General features: G+C 38.3%; 1 protein-coding gene across 2 annotated transcripts in view; it reads left to right on the top strand.

The window, feature by feature from the left end:
• Positions 1-24389, top strand: part of sema6ba (sema domain, transmembrane domain (TM), and cytoplasmic domain, (semaphorin) 6Ba) — a 150200-nt gene extending 125811 nt beyond the window's left edge. For both annotated transcript variants that reach the window (XM_046876946.1, XM_046876945.1), the window contains exons 14-17: positions 730-870; positions 5915-5992; positions 6070-6128; positions 18689-24389. In XM_046876946.1, the coding sequence (XP_046732902.1) occupies positions 730-870; positions 5915-5992; positions 6070-6128; positions 18689-19578 (1168 nt within the window). In that variant the 3' untranslated portion in view covers positions 19579-24389. The remainder of the gene's footprint in view (positions 1-729; positions 871-5914; positions 5993-6069; positions 6129-18688) is intronic.
• The last annotated feature ends 237 nt before the right edge of the window (positions 24390-24626 follow it).

Raw genomic sequence — 24626 nt, 5'->3', positions numbered from 1 at the left:
GGGGGGATCACTTGCATCCGAAATTACAAAACCTTTTAATATAGTTTCTGCCTAGCCCTCTTAAATTAAATCTATGACAGGCCAGAAGAGCTTTTTTATGCCTTCTTGGAAAATATAGTTAAGCCATTAGAATGGGAGATGTTATAGAACATTATCAAGTAGATATGAAACAGATGTTTTAAGGTCTATATAAATTGAAGTCAACAATAAGTATTATTAGTATATACAATAAGCTTATTGCAAACAATACAATTTCAGGGTTTCTTGTTTTAATCTGGTTTCTCCTTCTGTCTGCATTGGTTTTCTCAGGGTTTTTAACGCTTCTTTTCACTTTAAAAAATATGGTGGTAGTAGGAATAGATATGGACAAATCCATAAATGTAGTGAATGGGAGAATGGTGATGAACTGGCTTCCAATTGGGGCTGAACCATCCCACCTTGTGCTCATTGTTCATGGAATATGCTTCCAGACCCACTGGGACCTCGACCTGGATAAAGTGCTTACTGGATTGACTGAGTGTTCAGGAAAGATTTAGGGCTAGGTTTTTATCAGTGATAATAAATTCTTGGCTGTATTAATGTTAAATATCAACAAACTCTTGCTTAGCATAGTTAGTAATATGTGACTTGTTTAACTGTTTTTTTTATCAATGTTTGTTTGTTGTGTGTGTGTGTGTGTGTGTGTGTGTGTGTGTGTGTGTGTGTGTGTGTGTGTGTGTGTGTGTGTAGGTGTGGTGATGATTCTGTTCAGGCACGCCAGCCACTGTCTCTCATACTGGACAGACAGAGTCATACTCTTTTGTTATCTTTCCACTCTTGTGTGGTGAGACTGCCTGTAGCCCGCTGCCAACTGCATTCCCGCTGTATGAAGTAAGTATACACACATACTGTATGCACTCTGCTTGTCCCTTCTACACACAGACACACACACTCCAACCACCATTTGTAATGTTCCAATTTGTCAATGTTTTACCGAAATAGCTTCTGCTTTATCAGCGTCTGAATTACTACTGATTTGACCCCATCACAGGCACACAAACACACATACACAACTTTCTCTAGCATGTCCCTGCATAATAGCTTTTGGCACAGACCTGAACTAGTGTATTTAATCCACATTATTAATAAGTTCCATGCTGGTTAATCGCTTTTTAGCCCCCTGTTACACTGGTGTGTCTGCACAGCATGTTGGGCGATCACAGATCCAGTAGTAATTCTTTATTTTGCAGTAGTATACATAGGCACACATGCACATACATCCTTGAATGTATCTAGTGCAACCTTTAGATAAGTCTTAAATACATCTTGCTGCAGAATGGTCGTGTGTGTGTGTGTGTGTGTGTGTGTGTGTGTGTGTGTGTGTGTGTGTGTGTGCATGTTTTTAATTATCTTTAATACTTTGTTGGAACATTGAGTTTTTATAAATAAGCTTTTGTCATGTAAATACATGGACAGGCAGATACAATTGCAGGTCGGGATTATTTATAACAGCAAACAAATTCAGATCTTGAGGCAAGAGCGTAGTCAAAAACAGGCAACGTTCATGCGATTTGCAAACAGTACTCCAAAGGGAAACACAACATTAAAAATCATAAGACAAATAAGGTTCGACAGAGTATCAAACAAATTAGAAAAAGGCTTGGTTAAGTCAATGGAGCAGAGTCACAATGAGTGTTTTACAGTATTTTATGTGAATAAAGGTGTGTGAGTGTTTAATTGTGTGTAGCACAGAGAATCAAGTGTGTGTGCGTGTTCTGAGAGTTGCTGTTACTTAGTTAGAAGAGTAGTCTGCAGTGATTTCTGGGAAATAGAGTCCCAGAAATCTGATGGCTTTAATATAAAAAGGTTCTCTTGCTGAGATGAAACTTAGAGTTAGATATAGATGTAAGCATAGCAATAACTAGCTGCTTGAATATGTTTAGAGGAGTGAAGCATATCCATATGGTTCATCATTTGCCAAGCAGGAGTGTTATATGAGAAATTTGGTGAGTAAAAATTCTTCTATCCTATCCATGTATTAATTTACATGCAATACTAATTTGTAAACCATGACTTGGTCCACTTTGCATTGATTTCTGAACTTCTATATTAGATTATATTTGTGACATTTAACAGACGCCCTTATCCAGAGAGACGTACAAAAGTGCTTTGAGTCTCTAGCAATGAATAAATCTACACTGGTACGATAGATTACAACCTTAATATAAATATTACTCTTGAATTCCACAAGGCAAACTTGAAAAGTGCTAATTTAAGTGTTTAAGGAAGAGGTAGGTCTTTAATCGTCGCTTGAAGATAGTCAGGGACTCCGCTGTACGGACATCTAGGGGAAGTTCATTCTACCACCTCGGTGTCAGAACAGAGAAGAGCCTTGATGTGTACTTACCTCTCATTCTGAGAGAAGGTGGTACCAGTCAAGCAGTGCTGGAGGATCTCAGACAGCGTGGTGCAGTGCGAGATGTGATGAGGTCTCTGAGGTAAGATGGCGCTGGTTCATTTTTGGCCTTGTAGCTACTGGAAGCCAGTGAAGGGAGCGCAGCAGTGGGGTGGTTTAGGAGAACTTAGGCTGATTGAACACAAGCCATGCAGCTGCGTTTTGGATCATTTGCAGTGGACGAATAGCATTCAGGGGAAGACCTGCCAGCAGAGCGTTGCAGTAGTCGAGTTTTGAAATGACAAGAGACTGAACAAGCACCTGGGCAGCCTGTGTGAACAGAAATGGTTGAATCCTTCGGATGTTATAGAGAAGAAATTGACAGGAACGAGCCACATTAGTGACATGTGGGACAGTTCATTTTCCATAGTTACCCCAAGGTTACGAGCAGTGGCTGAAGGGTTGAGCAGAGAGTCATGAAGTGTTATTTGGAGAGCTTGACCTGGAGATGAATCACCTGGGATGACCAGCAGTTCTGTTTTGCTGGGGTTGAGTTTTAGTTGGTGAGCACTCATCCATAAAGATATGTCTGTCAAGCCTGCCGAGATCTGAACGGAAGCTGTGGTATCTGATGGAGGAAAAGAAAAGATTAGTTGAATGTCATCTGCATAGCAGTGGTAAGAAAACCCATGTGAGGATATGACCTCACCAATTGAGTGGGTATAGAGAGAGAAAAGGAGAAGACCAAGTAGCGAGCCTTGTGGGACACCAGTGGTGAGTCTGCATGGGGCAGATGTGGATCATCTCCATGTTACCTGGTATGAGTGACCTTCCAGGTAGGAAGCAAACCATTCCCATGCTGTTCTGTAGATACTGAGGCTCTTGAGAGTTGACAAAAGAGTCTTGTGTTTGACTGTGTCAAATGCTCCTGAAAGGTCCAGGAAGATAAGTACAGATGACATTTTGGCTGACTGAGCAGCATTAAGTTTCTCAGAAACAGCCAAAAGGGCCGTGGAATGTGCCGCTTTGAACCCAGACTGGTTAGGATCATGGAGGTTGTTCTGTGAGAGATAGACAGACAGTTGGTTAAAAACAGTGAGTTCCAGAGATTTAGAAGGAAAGGAGAGAAGTGATACCGTCTGTAGTTGTTGATATCTGATGGATCCAGAGCAGGTTTCTTCAAGATGGGAATGATACTTGCTTGCTTGAAGGTAGTTGGTACATAACCAGATGTTAATGACCCGTTGATGATTGTGGAGATGAAGGGCAGGAGATCTTGTGTGATAGTCTGAAGCATAGTTGAAGGGATTGGATGCAGAGGCCAGGTGGTGGGATTGCAAGATTGGATGACTTGCAGTATCTCATCTTCTGTTAAGGTTGAGAAGCTTGACAGAGACGTAGTGGATTGTCGGCTGTGTTGTTTAGTCATTGTTGGGGAGGAAGTGAAGGTCTGGCAGATTTTCTTAATCTTCTCATCATGAAAGGAGGCAAAGTCATTAGCAGTCAGGGAGAATGGAGCAGGTGTAGCAGGGGGGTTGATTAGTGAAGAGAAGATGTTGTGGAGTTTACGAGGATCTTGTGCAGAGGCCTCAAGCTTTTCCTTGTAGAAGGCAGTTTTGACAGAAGTCACCTCCAAAGAAAATTTGGTCAGGAGTGCATGTATATAACCATATACTGTCTGGTTATATAAGCAGTTAATTTTTAATTACATTTAGCAGATGCCTATATCCAGAGCACCATACAGAAGAGCTTTGGATTCTTGATCACAAACGCATCATCATGCTTATTCATTAGATTAAAAATCAAGAGTATTATAAAGAACATTGTGTGAAACCCAGTTGTATATTATTGGCATTAAATAAAGAATATTAAAAATAAGGAAGGCATTAACATAAACTTATTAATTAAGGCAAAATAAAATTGATTTAGTTATAAGAAGTTAAATGATAGTGTATAAATGGAGGATTGGTTGCTCTGTCTGTCAGAAACAAACCATAGACAAATGACAGCTGAAGTAAGATTTAGAGCACGCCAGGATGAAAGCTGGCTTTGAAAAATAAATTGCCATGGCATCTCTGTTAAACACTGTGCAACACTTCCAGGTTGTCAGCCATCACACTTAAAACTTAAGGTCTGATTACTGCACCCTGTCACCTGGGCACAGCATAGACCTTTTCTTTCTACACTCTTTCATGTCTCATTATGTCACTTCACTTCATTTAGATTTAATTTGAACCTTTTCAGGTGCTTTTACACTGCTAATTATTTGGCATAGAAGTGTTGAAATTACCTTCACGTTGTCTTTCTGCCTTCTCTTTCACTGTTTTAATAATTATGTGCTTCAAAATATGAGTGCTTTTATGGCATTTTGAGGGTGCCTCTAAAAGAATACAGTGGAACCTCGGGTTACGAACGCCCCGGCATACGTATAATTCAGGTTACGAATCGCAGTTCATCAAAATTTTTGCCCCTGGTTACGAACAATATATCGGGATACGAACGTCGCTCACCAAAAAATCGCAGGCAAGTTGGTTGTTTTTGCTCTATCCACGCAGCTCGTCACATCAGTTAGCGTCCTGTGTCCCTAGCGAGAGCATCGTGTTACTTATCCGCTTGAACTTTTCCCGGCAGCAGCGTAACAACTCGTTAGTTGATGCTCGTGGAATGATGAGATGGACAACATTAGCCGATGCATAACCACTTTACTTGTTTTTATGAAGATAGATTAGCAGGGTTACAGTCTTTTCCGAAGTACAATACCCATAATGAATTTCACTCTGGACTTCAATACCAACTGATAGTAGCCTTAAAGAAACAGCTCTCATTTTCCCTCTAATGCAACAATTGTCTCAGCGTTCGTGTTAATAACACTGTCTTTAATATTCTATAATATAATATATAATAATATATAAATAATATAATATAATAAGATTCTCCTTCCAAACAATAACTCTCCCTCCTCCCCCTTCTACGAACGTCGTCTCCTGCAGCGAGTCTTCTCAAAGGGAAAGTACCCGGTACTTTTATGTGGTATGATTTTAATATAACGTTAAAAGTAAATAATATTAGTGAATATTGGCTTTATTTTTATTTAAGTAATATTTTTGGTTGTCCAGAACGAATTACCGAAGTTTCTGTTCATTATTATGGGGAAATTTGTATCGGGATACGAACTTTTCAGGTTACGAATAAAGTACCGGAACGAATTAAATTCGTAACCCGAGGTTCCACTGTATATGCTGTGTCTGGGACACACATGACAAACTTGCAAGGACAATAAAAATCTTTACAAAAAATATATATAGTATATGAGGCCAAAGGATAGTAAGACAATGTGTGTGTGTGTGTGTGTGTGTGTGTGTGTGTGTGTGTGTGTGTGTGTGTGTGTGTGTGTCTATGGCATTTCTCATTGGCATTTGTTTGTGTTTCATTCATTTGCTATTATGTCGTAATTGCAGATGATGGTTAATACTTTAGAGGTTACAATGGTGTTTGTGTGTGTGTGTGTGTGTGTGTGTGTGTGTGTGTGTGTGTGTGTAGGAACTGTATCTCCTCTAGAGATCCTTACTGTGGCTGGACCAGAGGAAGCACTTGCTCTCTCCTCAGACCTGGTACCAGGTGAGTACCAAACATATTATACATATGAAGCTGTCATCATAATTTTAGTTCTTATTTGACTTGTCTTTTTTATGCAGACTACCATTTGTGCAGGATGTTGAGTATGGGAACACCACACATCTTGGAGACTGTGAGGGTGAGTTGTTATAGTTTGCTATAGTATATAAAACTGGGCGGTGCATTTTATCCAGTGTGTTGGACTGTTCATACCACATTATGGCTTTGAGGGTCTGCAGGTGACACACAAAGCAGCATAATCATGACATTACTGCTGTTGGCTATAGTGCAAAATAAAGGTTTATAAAATTTGCATGTTTTAATATAGTTGAGTAATCCGTTTTTCATAGTAACAACTTATTTCACAAAATGTAAGTATACTAATCAATACATTTTAATACCAAGACAGTAATATTTAATAAAGATCTGTTTAGTTCTGTTGTGAACCAGAAGTTAGACATTACAGGACATTATTTGTAATTACAAATGGGTAAAATGTATTCTCATTCATTATTTGATCATTAGAAAATTGGTACTGCTGGCTGTGGTTCCCAAGAGGAATAATAAGGAGATGTGCTATTTAAGGAAAATAATCAATAGTGCAAACAGTTACACATCTCATCATAATTCATCGATTTCTTTTCTGTAATCGCGCACCATATCATGTTTCATTTCTCACTTATCTTTGCATATTTGTAGGTCTGGTACAAAAATAGCATAATGTATAAAAGTTTTATGATCTTTTTTCAGACTAAAACATACACACACACACGTGCGCTTTTACTTTGCCCTTGTTCACCCCGTGTGCCCTTTGCTCGATGAAGCTGCCCTGCACAATTCTTTTTAGCATTGACAGCAGTCTGCAGTAAGATAGATTAACCACTCTTCAGGGAATAGAGCAATTTAAAGAGAGAGGGACAGACAGATAGAGATAAAAAGTGACAGAGCGTTAGAAAGGAGAGTAAGAGAACAACATTTTTTGCTGCTGAATAAAAGTTCAGTGACAGTGAGAGAAGTGTGAAACTGTGAAAAATGACCAAGAAAACTAGTGAAATTAAGTAAACATTCAAGTCACAATTAATTAGAAATTTGTTTTAATCTTTAAAAATTATTAATAATAAAAAAAATGTTTACATAAAAAATGTGCAGTGAGGTAATAGAGTTGTTGTCAAGTGTGTGTGTGTGTGTGTGTGTGTGTGTGTGTGTGTGTGTCTGTGTGTGGGTGTGTTGCAAAGAATTTTACTGTGAATGTGAGTTTAAGATGCTGCAGTTTATGGTAATGAAAAAAATGTAAAATCCAGTTTAATATCAGCAATTTGAAGCATCCTTGCATGCACAAAAATCAAATGAAATATTATATTGCCTCTGCCCTCTTCTTTGCTTAAGAAAATGCCAATCGTTGACATTATGATTGTAGACAGGACAAGGATATTACATGTTTTTTAGTGAGGCAGCCACAGAAAGCTGGACCACTGCCAGCAGCAAAAGTAGCATTCTGCAAAGCCTAGCAGAATGTTCTCTTACAAGTTTTCTTCTCAACTTTTACTGTCATGGCATAGTGATGGATTAAACCAGCTGCTAACTCTTTTAGGAAGCATACATGCTCAGTGGCTCGTATTCGAAACCCAGTGATCTATTATAAAAAAAATTAAAAGACTTTTGAGGCATGGGAAAGCAATGACGCTTAAAGGAACAAACCATACTTTTTATTACATACAGTTTACAATAACTCTATTTATGTACACACCCAACCCCACGTCTTCTGCCTATATCTGCACATTTTTAAGAAAAAAAATAGTGTCCAAAATGTGTCCAAACAAAAAGGTTTTTACGTTTATTTAAAGACTGAGACTGTGCTAAAAGGTTTTTCTAGCCAGGTGGAAGCCTGTGTAACAAAACTGGAAACAGCTCTTTCTGTGGCTTAGATTATTCTAGGTACTAAAAAAGAACCTGCACCTTTTGTTCGAGGCAGGATGTAGTGCATCATAATTGAATTTAAACAGAAGTCTATTATGTTTATAATAGAATTCTCTAATCCTCTGGATAAGCCATTCTTTGCTTTCTAGGTCATTCGTAGTTTTTCTTTTATAAATAATGGCACTAATATTGTGTTAATAAAAATAGAAAGCTAAGTGTTAAATGAAAAATCCAGGGGGGAAAAGTGTTGTTTAGATGTAGCTGAAAAGAGTTCCCAACAAATAAGCATTACAGCTGTAAGACCTGAATGCTGTTTCCATGGCAGCATTCTTCGGTGTCAATTTAAAAAACACCATAGTAATGTTCAGCACCTGTTTATTCAAACCTGCTTACTGTAACTGTATATGTGACTGTGTAAGAAACGTAACAGTAGATGATTCATACATTATTTAGAATAGAGATAATGTGGGTTTTTTTTTATAGAATGCTTGCTGGAAAAGTTCACAAGGGCATCTTGTTGAGACAAGAGGTATGCATCAGGATGTGAGTGGGAGGGTTTTATTTTCATGCAAGCACAGGAGAGTAGTCAGATGTGAGCAAGCTAGATAAAAAAATCTGAACCCTAAATATCTAGATGCACTTGTTTTCCTGACCCATGATTAACACACCATGGCCAATTAATATTTTCAGTACTAAAGAGATACAAATAGTGGTGTTCTGGTACACCAGTGGTCTCCAAACTTTTTTGCATCACGGACCAGTTTAACACAAGACACACAATTTTTCTATAGCCAAGGGGTCCCGCACATAACTAAACACAAATCCACATCAAGTCAAGTCAAGTCAAGTCAAGTGGCTTTTATTGTCATTTCTACTATACACAGTGGTACACAGTACACAGTAAAAACGAGACAACGTTCCTCTAGAACCCTGGTGCAACACTAAATAACAGATCTGGAACACAACACAAAGCTACAAAAATATAATATTACTATTTTATATATCTTATAATTAAATTACTTATTTACTATGATATATAATGTACTGTATATATACTACTATTTTATTTGTATATCTACTGTACCTTACTGTACATCCTGCCTAATATTTCACATTTACGTATACATATATTTAGTGTACATGCTTATTCAACTTCTGCACATTTTATTTCAATGCCGTAGCCTTATAACCTTCTACTTGTTGTACCATTACAACAGTGTCTGCACATTTTTCACTGCCATAGCCTTATAACTACGTATTTACTTGTACTTTTCAACAGTGCATCATATATATATATATATAGCTTAATGTATTAATGCATAGACAAATACTGCAAATGGAACAAGAAATTGACATAGGCAAAAGTGGTAATTTTTTTAAATAAAACACCCTGCAGACTGCAAAAGTCATTAAAATTAAACTGACATGAACATTAAAAAAGGTTTTATTCTGTGCAGCCTGGTACTAAATGATCTGCTGCCCAGTGCTGGTCCGAGGCCCGGTGATTGGGGAACCCTGTGTTACACTATATGTAGGAAGAATACAGAAGAATGCATCAAAAGACTAAACTTCCATCCAAATATGCAACAATACATACTGCACAAAAGCTTCTCTCTGTCAGGCCTTGTCTGAGTTCCAGAAGTGTGAATTCCAAATCCGTCGCAGCTTTCTGAATTGTCTCAGCATTCTGAAATGAGTTCTAGAAGTAGAACAGCAGCAGGGGGTTTCCTATCCAGAGCTTTGAGGGCACTCGAGCAGAAAGGAGTAACTGGTTATCATGCTAGCCCTGCCGAGGTGATTATAGAGCTGAGGAAATCTTCCCAGCAGTTGGGGCAACTCATGCGAGCTGCAAAAGACAGAAACGTTCCTGCTTTATTGTTGTGAACTAAATCATCTGCCCTTAAAGGTTATAATGTAAACCTTAGAATCTTTATTACTGCAGCTGACATTTTGAGTAATGGCAAATGCTAATGAAATGCCATATTGTACACTGTACAGTTTTTTTTAAACCTCAGATTGAAACATAAAAATAAACATAAAACAATTGTAGGATAAAAGAGTGATGAATTTGGGTAAATGTATGTAAGCATTTCATCAAAAGCTTTTTGTGTGCAATTTTGATATGATCCTTACAGAAAAATCATACATTTCACATCCAATCATATTAGATTAGATTAAATTAGATTGAATTTTTATGTCATTGTGCAAGGTACATGTACAGAGCCAATGAAATGCAGTTAGCATCTAACCAGAAGTGCATAAGTGGGCTATTTACAATAGATAGCAGCCGATAAATAAGGTATGAGGTCCAAATTTACAGGGAATAATGTACAGAAGGTGCAGTAGGTAATATTATATGGTATATATAGTAATATACAATATACTGTGCAAAGATTATGCATACAGACATGTCAAAAGATAATATACTCAAATGACATGATATGGTTATGTACAAGTATGAATGTATATATGATACAGTATATATAGTATAAATATGTGTGGAATATACAGTAGTGCAGTAGTGCAAATGTGAGTTAAATGCCGTTCAGCATGAAATTTGGTAATATTTTAGATGTAGCTGATATTTTTTTCCCCCATATTATGGTCATTTGAAAACAAAAGCATTTTCCCTTCAGGTAAAAAGGTAATGTAAAAAAATTAAATAAATATATAAAAATAAAATTTTAAACGAATCATGTGTGTGCCAGACAAGCATTCAAAATTACCATTGGCATCACACACCAAGCCCACCACCTCTGTGAACTGCTGCCTTCTGGACAGTGCAACTGAGCGCTAGAACATCAAGGCATAAGTGCAGTTTTTCCTCTAGGCCATCTACCCCATGAGCATTTACACTGACTCAGGTGATTGGTAGCGCTAAAGAAATTTGTATGCATTAGAATTGTTTAACATTCATGTGCAATATGAAAACACATGAATTAAATAAAAGCCTTTATTCTTTTTTATTTACAATGTATTACATTGCATAAATATATAAAATTATATATGGTATATAAGAGTAGATGAAGCTTATGATATATTTTTATATTTTTTATTACATTGCATTCACAGCCTCAATTGCGAATTCCCACTTGCACATACCTGTATATAAGATCTTTTTTATGGTTGTATCTAGAAGCTGCTGTCACCAAAGATAAATTCCTGATGTGTTTGTGAGCACACGGCAATAAAACCTATACTGCTTCTAAAAAAAATAAATTGAAGAACAAACATCTACCTATAGAGTTGAAGAGATTATTTGTACACAGCTTGAGTCATGTGGTTTAAGTGATAATGACAAATTCTAAAAGTGATAGTAAAGCAAAAACCAAGTAATTAAAGTGTCATTAATTATAATTAAGCGCAGACTCGTATCAGCGCATTATGCACTCCTGTGAGCACTGTTTGCAGAGTTTAAGATAAGCAATGTCAAAATAAATTAAATAAATTGACCAGGGTATTAAGGCTATAGACTATGCTTCCATTTTTTCAATTCTTTAATGAATGCCGTTTTATACACAACCATAAATGTGTTGTTTTTGTTTTTATTAATGAGTTATAGAAGCATGATGAACAAGGAGCAACCTCCATGCTTATGAGCTCCTTTTTTTAGAGCTTCTTTAAATAGAATTGATTAAAAGAAATGCGACCTATCGATCATAATAGAACACCAGATTCATAAAGCTCTCAATAAAAGGAAGCTTATGTTTCACGTTAAGTTTTACAAGTATGTACGTAGGTTTTTTGAGCATCCCAAAAGTTAAATAAAGCAGAAAATTTGACTTCTTTCCTACTTGCAGCATTTTCGCATTCTGTCACATTCTGGGTATTTTATGAATTGATTTGGTTCCTTTTTTATTGTTTATTTATGTTATCATAAATAAACTAAATAAACTAAATAAATCTGATTGATCAGCTGGTGTTTATTCATAATATTAATATAGTATATAAAATTCATAATATTATTAATGCAAGCACTGGGTTTATATGAATGTACTGATTTTAATATAATTTCTATAATAATTACAACTTGCAGAGCAACTTAGTTGACAGACGCTCAAACATAAACGGATTAAAAATGTGTACAGTTGTTGATATGCAGAAGTTTTCTGTGAGGAAATGTTTTTTTTGGCATTTATGCAAGGAGTCAGCAGATTGTAACAGCAAGGAGAGAAGGTGTTCTTTTAAGGTTTCCGGTACAGAAAAGTCTTCAGGATGGAGGTCTTTTTTAGTTTATCATGAGCACAGAAAACTTGATGAGAGAACATAGGCTGAAAAGGGAAAAAAGTTTGTAGCGGTTTTAAAATAAGTAATAACATGAACTTGTGTCATAGGGGTGCCACAAAGTTGGGCCTCATTTGACAAACTGGACATGGGTAAGGTCAGAAATATGCCTAGAGCCACAGGATCAGCCACTGTGCCGCATTGTCATGTGAATGTTTGTACATCTGATTCACATTCACAGTATAATTAGCACTTGTATATAGACTTGCCGTTCACAACTTATATTTATATCTTACAAATGATAACTTTATAAGTTATATTAAATATTTGTCATGTATACTTGTTATTGTTTGTCATCTCTCTCTCTCTCTCTCTCTCTCTCTCTCTCTCTCTCTCTCTCTCTCTCTCTATGTATGTATGTATGTATATATATATATATATATATATATATATATATATATATATATATATATATATATATATACATACATACATACATACATACATATATACACTCAATATTGTATACACACTGGTTTAAGGTGGAGGTGGGATTGCATCAAGGATCGGCTCTAAACCCTGTTCTGTTTGCAGTGGTGATGGACAGGTTGATAGACGAAGTCAGACAGAAATCTCTGTGGACTATAATGTTTGTGGATGATATTGTTATTTGTGGTGAAAGCATGAAGCAGGTTCAGAAGAGCCTGTAGAGGTAGAGGTACGTGCTGGGGAGAAGAGGAATGAAAGTCAGTAGGAGTAAGACAGAGTACTTGTGTGTGAATGAGAGGGAGGGCTATGGATTGGTGCGGTTGCAGGGAGAAGAGGTGAAGAAGGTGAAGGAGTTTAGGTACCTGGGTATCTGCAAAAGTGAAAGGGAAAGTTTATAGGACTGTGGTGAGACCTGCGATGTTGTATGTTTTAGAGACAGTGGCATAGAGTAAAAGACAGGCGGTGGAGCCGGAGGTAGCTGAGCTAAAGATGTTGAGATTTTCATTAGAAGTGAAGAGGATGGACAGGAAACTAGTTTTTTAAAGGGACCACGCATGTAGCACGTTTTAAAGACAAGGTGAGGGAGGCGCAAATTGAGATGGTTTGGACATGTACAGAGGAGGGACATGGGGTACATGGGGTAGAAGAATGCTGAGGATGGAGCCACCAGTAAGGAGAAAAAAAGGAAGGCCAAGAGGAGGTTTATGGATGTGGTGAGGGAAGACATGCAGGTAATTGGTTTGAAAGAGGACAGGGGGGTATGGAGACTGATGATTAGCTGTGGTGACTCCTAATGGGAGAAGGCGAAAAAAGAAGACAAAGAAAAAGAAAAATGGTCAGAAATGCGTGCTGCATTAATCGCACCTTAATTGTATGTGTGTGTGTGTGTGTGTGTGTGTGTGTGTGTGTGTGTATGTATATATAAACCTATATACAGTGGAACCCGGTTATGTCGATGTCCTAGGAGGTCGCCAAAAAGCATCGAGATAACCGATGATCGAGATAAACGAAAATCAAAATGGCGGCAATATATTAACGTGCTTGAAATTTCTTTATGTACATGATGTGCGTTAATAAATGAGAATGTGCATGCACGTGTTTTTGAAGGGGTTTTTTACACAACAGCGTTGCCACAATTTGTTTGATGAAGGCATGCTATAAAAATACATACAGTACATGTTTATCTGTCAGGAATCCACCTGCCACGCCCCCTTCGGCCCCCTTCAGCGTGTCAGGTGCCGCCGCTTTCTGAAGCTCCCGGGCTTCAATCGCGCACATATGGTGCTCGTTTATCATCATCACCAGCTCCTATTTAAACTTCCACACTCTCACTATCCGTTATTGTTGGTATATGTTGGTTCACGGCGGTCGTTGTTATCGCGCATGCGTATCCCGGTACGTGCCTTTCCACCGGCACTCTCTCAACGGCTGCTCTTTTCTTCCCAAAGCGCACCGCGGATTCCCCCCCTGATCCTGCCGGTGTTCATTCTATGCTTTTGGATGGTCATCCCACGTTCCGCGCCGCCAAGCGCAGCTTTCGCCTCCCGTTCATCGCATAACATTTAACAACAAAAGGCATATGTGCACTAACTAACAGCAGAGATTCACCAGTATACAATACAACACCTGTAGCAGCTGTAAGCCTTGATTTTTCCGCCACTTCCGCGAGTTCTTCTGTGGCTGCACCGAGATAACCGACGTTAAATGGCAAATTTTTCCCAACTTGTGCTCGAGATATTAGGGTTCGGCGACTTAAAAAAAGTCGACATAACCGATAAAAAATGCTTAGAAAAAGCGTCGACTTAATAGGGTTGTCGAGGTAACTGAGGTCGAGATAACCCGGTTCCACTGTGTATATATATATATATATATATATATATATATATATATATATATATATATATATATATAGGTTTTTTTTATTTTTATAAACACAGTGAGATCCATTTGGAAACAACTGAGCTGTGCAAGATGCAGCAGGTCTAGAATTAAACATTATATTAGAATAAACAAACCAATAAAGTGCAGGCTTATCCACACTAAATGTTAAACACAAGATGTGTATTGCGAGCTCACTCTAGCATTTAACAAATGTCCTTCGTTTTATTTTCTTGCGTTTCCTTTGCCTTGTGCCATTCGTATAACCCTCTTAATTTTTCCAGACAGCTGCTACCTCGGCTACACTGCTTAGACAGAAAGAAAAATAATAGACCAATATTGCACTAAAATAATATTAGATCTAATAGTCCAGTGTTCATAAAGTAAAAGAAGCCAGGGATGAAAAGCCATTATTTTTTAGAACATAATGCAGTTTTCTCCAGAAGTCATTTTCATTTAAAATGTAAAAAAATATATAATTGGACAGCACATGTTATTACTTTGAGGGGGCCTGGTGCTGTAAAGCCCAAAGCGATTGTGTCTGCATAATGGCAGGAGCGTATCTGTTAAGAGTGAGAAGAACCTTGTACTTCATAATAAATCTTGACACTGTGAAAGAAAAGGACATGCAACAAACAACATCTTACATGAAAATGAAAGATTTATCTTAAACTGCTGCTAGCAAGAACATTTTTCACTTCTGCACAAGTGTAAGCAAAGCTGGAGTACCGAGCTTTCTGTCCATGACCCAGAGCCGACGCATAGCAGCCTCGCTTCTGTCCTGGAGGCTCGACAGCCAAAGAAATGTTGCGGCCTAAAAATGGCCACCTTACTCTCCATATAGTCTGATTTATAGGGACGGTGTGGAGCCTAAACTGCCATTAAAGCGTCGTAATATAGAAGATACAGTGGCGTCTCAGCCTGCAGAGCTTTCCTTATGGCCCCCGAACATCAAAGAGCACCCTCACTTCAAAGAATCACTGTGTCTGTGACCTCGAATGTGGACTGAAGATCGAGATGTAATTCTCTCGAGTGTGGTTCTTGATGTTGTCTGATGTTTAAAAAGGGTGTTGTAGGGGGGACGGATAGGGGCTAGGCTTTAAGAACAGATGTGGCGAGAAAGAGGTTTCAGCTTCCAGTACCGACTGTTATCATGAGCGGAATGTGTCTTACCAGTTTTCAGACCTGTTTCTTTTCCTCTTTTGTTCGTTTTGTCTAAGTGAGAAGGAAAAAAAACTCTTTGAGGTTCTTCAAAATCTTCTGTCCTTTCATCCTTTGATAACCAAGTGACGCACTAGCGGGTGCGGAGATAGAGAGAGGCGTGCAGCAGGACAGAATGACAATAAGAGCATCTGAGTGAGTTTTTATGTAATACTCTGTTGTCTCTTAGTGTGCTTCAGCTGCTCCCTAAAGAGCTATATTGTGAAGTGAGGCCTCCGACTGAGGTGAAGAGGAGGGTGATGATGGTTGAAGGTACTTGAGAGTGGTGAGAGACAGCAACAAAGAGACTGGAGTGTAAAGAGACAATATAAACCCAGAATCATGCACAGATACACTCTCTACTGTTGAATGAAAGCGTTTATGGCCGGCTAGAGTAAATTTAGAGTTCGTTTCAACAGCCAACATTATTTTGTACAATCATACATGACCCTGCTATTCGTCATAAGCACATCTTTTCCTTCTTTCCATCCATGTCAGAGAGCGCATGTCTGTGGGTACGTTCATCTCGCTAACTCTGTGACAATTTCTTACAATGTTTACATTTTTATATATTTCTCACAAAATACCATTTCGTAAAAAGTTTATTGGTATTGTGTGTCCTCTGAGTCGATAACAGGCGCATACTGCGGCAGGGCAGAAGTCAAAAAACCATCGGCAGGCAAGACGTATGATAATGTGATTCAGAATAGAAACTTAGCCATGCCGTACAGCTTCTGGTTTCTAAGGCGGTCAGCTCAGAGAGCCCACACACACACACACACACACACACACACACACACACACATACACGTAAGGTATAGCAGAAGCAGGACTGAGCAAGGGGAGGAGAAGAGATAAGAGATCTGGGATCTGGGATCGAGAAAATGGTGGCAGAAAATCAAGGACGTCCCACAGGATTGCAGAGAGAAAAGATTACAGGAAATGCCAGAGAGAGAGAAAAAGAGAGAGAGATGGAGAGAGAGAGGGAGAGAGAGAGAGAGAGAGAGAGAGAGAGAAAGAGAGTATATAAAGAAGGTGCTAGGATGGAAGAAAAAAAAACTTTGCATAATTTTCAGAATACAGTATTACATTTCATTCTATTGCATACACACGTTCGTCTTTTTCCATTTATTTAAAAACGGATCCAATAAATATCAGTTAATGATAAGAATTTTCTTTACTGCACAAGAATTTCAGTGTTTACATGCAGACTGATTAAAAAATATAAGTTCTAGCACCTTGTTTTTCAAAGCTTTAATCCACACTTGTGAGCATACTGACATGCTCATGCATATTTCTTGTCTCTATACAGCTGATCATTTGCACAGACTTTTCAAGTCACTTGATAGATGGAGTTTGCACTGCTTGCTGTCTTAATGAAGCATTGTCTGATTGCTAAGTCAATAGTTCTTATGGTTGATTGCTTTTTAATTGGTAATCTTCCAAAGGTTAAGTAAGTCAGTATTTTGCTGGAGCTCCTAATAACGCTGGCATTTTCATAAAATTTCTAAAAAACCTACACTTACCTCTCTATGAACTCTGTTCATCAATACTTATGTATACTCTCAAATTGTAATTCCTAGGGAACAGCGTTATTGTTATATAACGTCAATACAGGTCATACTAGAGTTCAAGATATTAATACATTTGTACCATATTGAGGAGTTTAAATTACAATACAAAGAGTTTTAAGAGTTTAAATTACAATACACCTCAATTTTAGGCGTGAAGAGTCTTTTGAAATGCTTTTTTTTGCTCACTATGGTAATAAAAAGGGATAATTTGAGTTACTGATTTCTTCCTGTCTAGCCATTCTCTCAGCTGACCTCTCAACACGATGTTTCCACCTACAGACTACCCCACTCACTGGATGCGATTTTTTGTTTTTGTTTTTCACCACATTCTGTTCAAACTCTAGAGATTGTTGTGTGTAAAATCCTGAGAAGATCTCCAGTTTTTGAAATACTTAGATCAACATGTGCACCAACAGCCATCCCACAGTATAAATCATAAACATTACATTTTCCCCTGTTCTGATGTTTGATGTGAACATTAGCAGAAGTGCTTGACCTGTGTCTGCATGATTTTATTTATTACTCTGTGACTGGCTGATGCATACATGTATGACTAAGCAGGGGTACAGGTCTTTCTAATAAAGTATATCCAAAAGCAAAGATGTAATCCCGATATACAATAAATTATATATATATATATATATATATATATATATATATATATATATATATATATATATATATATATATATATATATATATATAATAACATCTCTGCATTATCATTTTACATCCAAATCTAAATTTGTATGTTGTATATACAAGCTAAATGTAACTTAAATCTATGCACGTTTGCTGCATTTAGTGTTCACATTAATGTACAAGTAAAGCTCAAAATCCTGCTATATATGAACCATTGCATTGCAGTTCCCCTCACTTATGATTTAAGTTTAAATGTCAGTTTAAGAAAACATTGTAAAAGAATTTGTGCCTGACATTATGCTAACTGATATCTTGCGATATTATTTGGATAATGATTCCACTTCCAATAAATCTAGCAACGATTAAAAAAAAAAATTATAATGTGCAAAACCAACTTAGTTCTTTCACAAGACCACTTGCACTGAAATTATTCTTCAACTTAATGCATTATTAAACAGATTACCACATTTATTCTAATCTATTACTTCAATATAAAATTGTTATTTATTAGTTGAATTTGTAACAGATTATGAGGCTGCAAATGTGCCTAATGTTCATGAAAAAACTCCTGTGTGCTTTTTAATGCAAATGGAGGACACATGTCATGGAGTAAAATACAGTTTTTGAGCCTCTATTTTGAAAAGTAGATTTTCTGCTGTTCCTTCTTTTTCATAAAAACAAACGAACAATCAAATGAATAATTTAAGATGGTTTATTTTGACATTAAGCATAAAGTTTAATGCATTTGTTCTCTTGTCTGCTTTCTGCTCTGCAGGTCTGCTCCATGAGAGTTTTACAGATGAACCAGAGAGCCTAGTGACTCTGAACCTGCTGGTGGTGGCCGCTGTTTCAGCGTTCTCCACTGGGGCGGCGCTCTCTGGCTTGGCTGTATGCTGGATTATGAGTCAAAAGCACCGCCATTGCTCTCGAAGTGAATCTTCCTCCTCAGGCAGCCAGCGGAAGAGTGAAAAGGAGCGCAGCATTCTGGGGCCCAGCACCAGTGGCTCAGTGCTGAGCGTGACAGATCGGCCACGCCCACAGGGTGAAACACTGTTTGTAATGCCTAATGGTTGGACGAAGGCAGGGGATCTGGACCCGGGTCTGCTACCCACACCTGAGCAGACTCCTCTGCAGCAGAAACGCCCAGCGCCCTCTCTCCGACTCTCTGACTCAGGCTCCGGCTGGGACCAGAGCCAGACCTACCTGAACTCTGTAGGTACCCAATGTCCTCCCCCACCACCATCAGCCATCTTCCTCAGCTCTAAGCTCCTAGGTGACAGGCGGCATGAAGATGTCCTCGAGCGCCAGCGTTACGTTTCTCTCTCCAAGTATCGTGAACATGGAACGCGCCCGGGCACACTGTTGCGCAAATCGGCAGGCGACTACAACTACCCAATTACACCTCAGGACTCGCCTGACAGGAGGCGGGTGGTGTCAGCACCCAGCACACAGATGGAGTACACTGGCGAGGCTCTGCGCTGGACCCACGAGAACTACATCTTCCACGCCGTGCCGACCCCTGGACACCGTTACGCTGCAGGCACAGGGCATCCAGCAAGCCTTGCACGTACTGTTCTGCACGGCTCTCGTGGCCTCATGGACTTGGCGGAATTCGGCCACCTGCTGGGCAAGGGAGGCAATGAGCGTGCTCCTTCAGGCCAGTGAATTAAAACAGAAAATAAAAGATCTGTGAAAAAAGGAAGGAAGCGGCGAAGGAGAAAACGTGCAGAGCGTAAAGCTTCAGAGCTACTGCAGTGCCAGCAGGATCTGGCCAACATCTTTCTGTTTTTCTCCAATTTCTTTTTTTTTCTAGCTGTCTCTCTCTCCCCTCTTTCTTACTTTCAGAGCTCCTTTTCGATCTAGATCCCTCTGTCATGCAATGATCAATCACTGGAAATGGAAATGGCCTCCTCTCTGCCTCATAGCTCAAGTTCCTGCAGACGAGTGCAAGCTAACAAACACATGTATATATACCTACAGCTTTTTCAGTCCACCCTCAAAGTCTTGCTATGTGTCTTAACACACCTCGCTGGTCCTTCATCAGAAGCAGAAGTACAGCAACAAACTGCAGCATTTGTGACTGCAGCAGGGCTAATGACGTCCATATCAATTCCCAAGCACACACGCACTCTCCCTTTCTTTCTCTCTCTCTCTCTCTCTCTCTCTCTCTCTCTCTCTCTCTCTCTCTCTCTCTCTCCTTTCTCTCTCTTTCTCGCTCTCTCGCTCATCATTTAGAGAATGTGCTGGCGTGTTCTCGTTCACTGGGGATTTCTGAGCTGCTTGTAATAAAACACTTTCAGCGAGGGTCGGCAGAGACAGCACGAAGGCATCGATTCCCACTGCAGTCTAGCCGCGGCGTATACCTCAGCCCATCCCATTTTTCTTTTGGTTTTATAAATTGCTTTTTGTTTTACAGTGTTGAACTCACTTAAGTAGCATCACCGCTCCTGACCGACGATGCAGTGCCACACATCAGCAGTATTCATGCTGGCAGGACATATAGAATAAGATGGGAGCAGTGCATCTCCTTGACTGGACAATGCTTGTTTGCAGAGCGGAAAATACCTGAAAGAGGACGAACACGACTTATCCACTAACTCAGATTCTCTATGAGTCTGTGCTACAGAGGGCCAGAAAGAGAGAATGAAAGAGCAAGATTAAAGACAGAAAGGGTTAAACAAAAATGTGCAGCGATTTATAGCGATTCTTCTCAAGTAGAGAAAAGGAATGTTTTGAAAGTGAATGAGGTGTTTTGGACTCCCGAATGTTTTACATTTGTATTTTTGTGTACAGTTGTACAGTGAATTACGTGCTCGAAACTGGACAGAAACGAAAACAGAAGAGAAAAGCAGTGTTGACCTTTAACTGAATGTTCATATGGACAGTGTATAGGCTACATAGACGTATTCACCAAGTTTTTTTTTTCGTTTTTATTTTTTTTATCCCAGTTAAGAGAAGGAGAGACCCAAAATGAGCCTGTCTTCATCTCCTCAGGGGAAGAAAGGGACTGATGAACAACAGAGCTGAGCAAAACTGTGCCAAATGAGGAAAACTGATTGGATTAACCCGGCGTGAGATGTCATTAAATATTGAGTGTTCCAGAGACACTTTGGCCTGTACTGTATTATATAACCCATTTTTTCGGTTGCTTCGTTGCTTCCGTGTTTTGTCTCATTATTAGGATCTGCGTTTTTCGTTCATCATAAGAAGAACCTGTTTTAAAAGTATTTTGGATTTAAAAACTTTCCTCATATGTATGGTTTAGCAGCTTGGGAGCAGAAAGGAGACATTGACAAGATTACTACAGAGTTCAATAAAGATTAACACGATAATCCGTAAAAAAAAATGACCCTTATAGATACATATTGCATATGTGCAAGTACTTAGAAAGTAAGAAAGAAACAGACAATCATTTTACTCAAAACTCACTTGTAATGGTGGTCTAAGGGTAGTTGTTGAGGCAAAAAAATTAGATTTCTTCTGTGTTAAACCACTGAGGCTCATATTATACACAGAAGTGCCTCAGTTTCAGCCTGATGGTGCACGAATGCCCTTTACCTTTTAAGCTCCAGTGTAGGAAGTTAAAACTACATAAGAATGGCTTGGGTCGGATATTTTGATTGGTATTATTAGTATGATCTCTCATGTCTATCTTTTTTTATATTTACATTGTGAGAGTATTGGTTGTTGTTTTAAATTTGCATAATATGAGTAGGTGCTTAGTTTAAACAGCTATCAAGACAAGTTCAACAACTGCCATTACACTTGTATAATAAGTCAGTTTGGAGTAAATTGTTTTGTTAGTGTTTTTTATTTAATTTTTTTTTCCAGGAAGTGATTTCAGAAACTGTTCTCTGTGGTAATTGCACATATGCTACAAACATATGCAGTAGATTACGATAAAAATAGTTGAAAAAAAACGATGGAGTTAAATTCCTGGTGCACACTCGTACAAGCGAGCAAGAGATTTTTGAACATATGGGCAATCTGCATAATGTATATGTAATGCACGTGCTGCAAGATAAAAACGCACGCACACAAACACAAATGCTCACACACGGAGAACACCTGCATTTTCAGTGTCTTGCTTTTTGGGAGAAGATTCACACTGCTGCATTCATGCTTAGTTCCAGTCTTTAAGGGTTAATTCTTTAAAGATGTGCAATATTGGCACCATATGGCTACGGTTAAAGAGAGTGCGACCACACACATGCACAAGCACATACAGGAGGAACACACAAATACAAATTGTCATATGCTACACCTGTGAAAGTACAACTTATGCTCTCACACACATCAATTTTAGTTCCAGATCACATGCATTTGGAACGATTGCAGCTTGACACTCCAATCCCATCGCGCACACACACACACACACACACACACACACACACACACACACACACACACACACACACGTGCAGCATGACCGAACTTGATTAAGGGAGCACATTATACATTTATAAATTCAACTTGAACAACTTTCATATGTGTATGATTGCCCCAAGCAACAATAATAAACCCAGACTTAAAATACAGAAAAATAACCTAGTAGTTGAGAAATGCAGGTCCATGACCCCTTTAATCATAGGTCAGAAGTTCAGGGACCTGCAGTTTCTTTCACAATGCTGCATTTGCACCACAGTTGCTTTCCATGCTTTCATGAAACTAGTCACATAGTGCAACACTAGTGAATGCAGATGTGAGAATATACAGCTGTTCAGTATTCTGCGATAAGCAAATGACTATTCCGTTGCTGTTGTGGTTGAAATGGTACTGATAATGACATTGCATGAGGAAAATCTTTTAAGTTTAAAAATGTTTTTTTAAACTTGACTCATTTTTTTATGAAGAAAATCTGATCAGTCAGTATTTATAAGCTGCTGAAGTCTCAAAATGATCCTCTTAATGGTTCACTTCGAATACTTTGAATTTTAATTTGAAGTGTTTTCTAGACCTGAAATGATCATATAATATCCATATTGATATCGTTTTAGAAAAAAAAACTGTGATTCAAAAAACTGCCATGTAATTGATCTGGCTAGGTTTTTCAGTTCAGGCTTCTGTTTATTAATTTCAAACCCAGAAATATGCTCCGCCCACCTTGCAAGCTAAGTCTTACTTTAAACATATTTTTTTAAGAATAATATTTGCCAAAATACTGTCAAATGACTGTCTTCCTAAAGGTGCAGCATGTAAATTGTTTCTAGAATTTATAAAAAATAAATTAAACCATAGAGAGGAAAAAGTTACTGTGATTTGCGATACTGCCATGCAATTGATTGGCAAAGTTTTGCTTTTCTTTCAGCCTTTAGTTTACATTTCTTTGGTCCCAAAAAAAAACACATACTGTACCTTTAGCAAGTCAGATTTCAACTATTCTAGCAACTATTTACTAAACAGAAATGACGAAAGTATTTAGTTGCCCTATATACATATATAAAACAATATTTGATTGGGTTGTACCATTTTTCACACTCATGCATATAATTCTGTGCCATTGCAATGCAAATAAAAAAACTTTAGCAAAAGATAATTGAACATTTTCTGTTGTGTAATCTAAGATTCTGTGGATCAGTTCTGCAACATGACACACTTGAAGTGCCAAAATGTAACTTTGTATTCAACTGGATGCTGTTTGTATCAAAAGGCATCAACTTTGTCATTATTGTCGTGCTGTTTTGCTTTTATTTAGTTTTTTTTTTTAAATTTAGACAATTCTTTCCGTTCCTTCTTGCAAGTCGTGTGTGTATTTCTGTTATCATGTAACCAGTGTCTTTATTTCCGTTTGTGTAGCATGCCTGCTACATTGAAGTTGGAAGTGCTGTTGTTTGGTAAATCTGTTCAGCCGGGCCTTTACCACAACTGCCATACCGTTACCTCAACTCGAGGCACTGTACTACACTCTCCGGGAAAAAGGCACAGCAACGAACCCTGATTATTAATCAATAACACTACTGTATATATATAAGCACAAGAGCGTTTTATTTTTGGGATCTGAAATGACTGCTTAATTTACTCAACCATGACAGAAGGATTTTTTTTTTTATCTTTAAATGTCGATCGAACTGAGGAATCGTGAACAAAAATTTCCTGAACAAACTTTTTGTTCTCTTTGCAGTAATTTCAGATGACTCAGAATTGAGTGGCATTTCAGACTGAAGGGACGAAAAAAAAAAACGATCCGTATGGTGACTCAAAGAATTGTACATAGATGAAATAGTGACATTTGAAGCAACATCTTGTTTTCTCATCCATATGTACAGAAGATACATGTATGCAAAGTGTACAAGGCAATTTTTTTGTATTAAAAAACACCCACGTATACACCTCTCTCTTACACATACATACACACACACACACACACACACACACACACACATTACATAGACACAAACAATCACAGACTTATTTTGTTCTGTAAAATCGACATGGATATTTTATCATTCTAATAAACACAACGGATTGTTCGTTTGTGTGAGTGTCCTGTGGGAATGATTTCTGAAATTTAGATTTATTTTGTTCACACTTCAGCATAATAGTACATCAAAAATACTGACTCGGCGTGCATCAGTTTGACACTGGGTGGTGAGCGAAGGCCACTACAGGACAAGATTGAGCATCTCTGTTGCTATGGAGATAGCAGCGTGCACCATAGCAGCGTGACTGTGATTGTCAAAGAATAGAAAGCGGTTTGAACTGTTTTTAAAAGA

This window comes from Silurus meridionalis, chromosome 20, assembly GCF_014805685.1.
Source record: "Silurus meridionalis isolate SWU-2019-XX chromosome 20, ASM1480568v1, whole genome shotgun sequence".
In the NCBI taxonomy this organism is placed as follows: domain Eukaryota; kingdom Metazoa; phylum Chordata; class Actinopteri; order Siluriformes; family Siluridae; genus Silurus; species Silurus meridionalis.
This window is presented reverse-complemented; position numbering and strand designations above follow the sequence as displayed.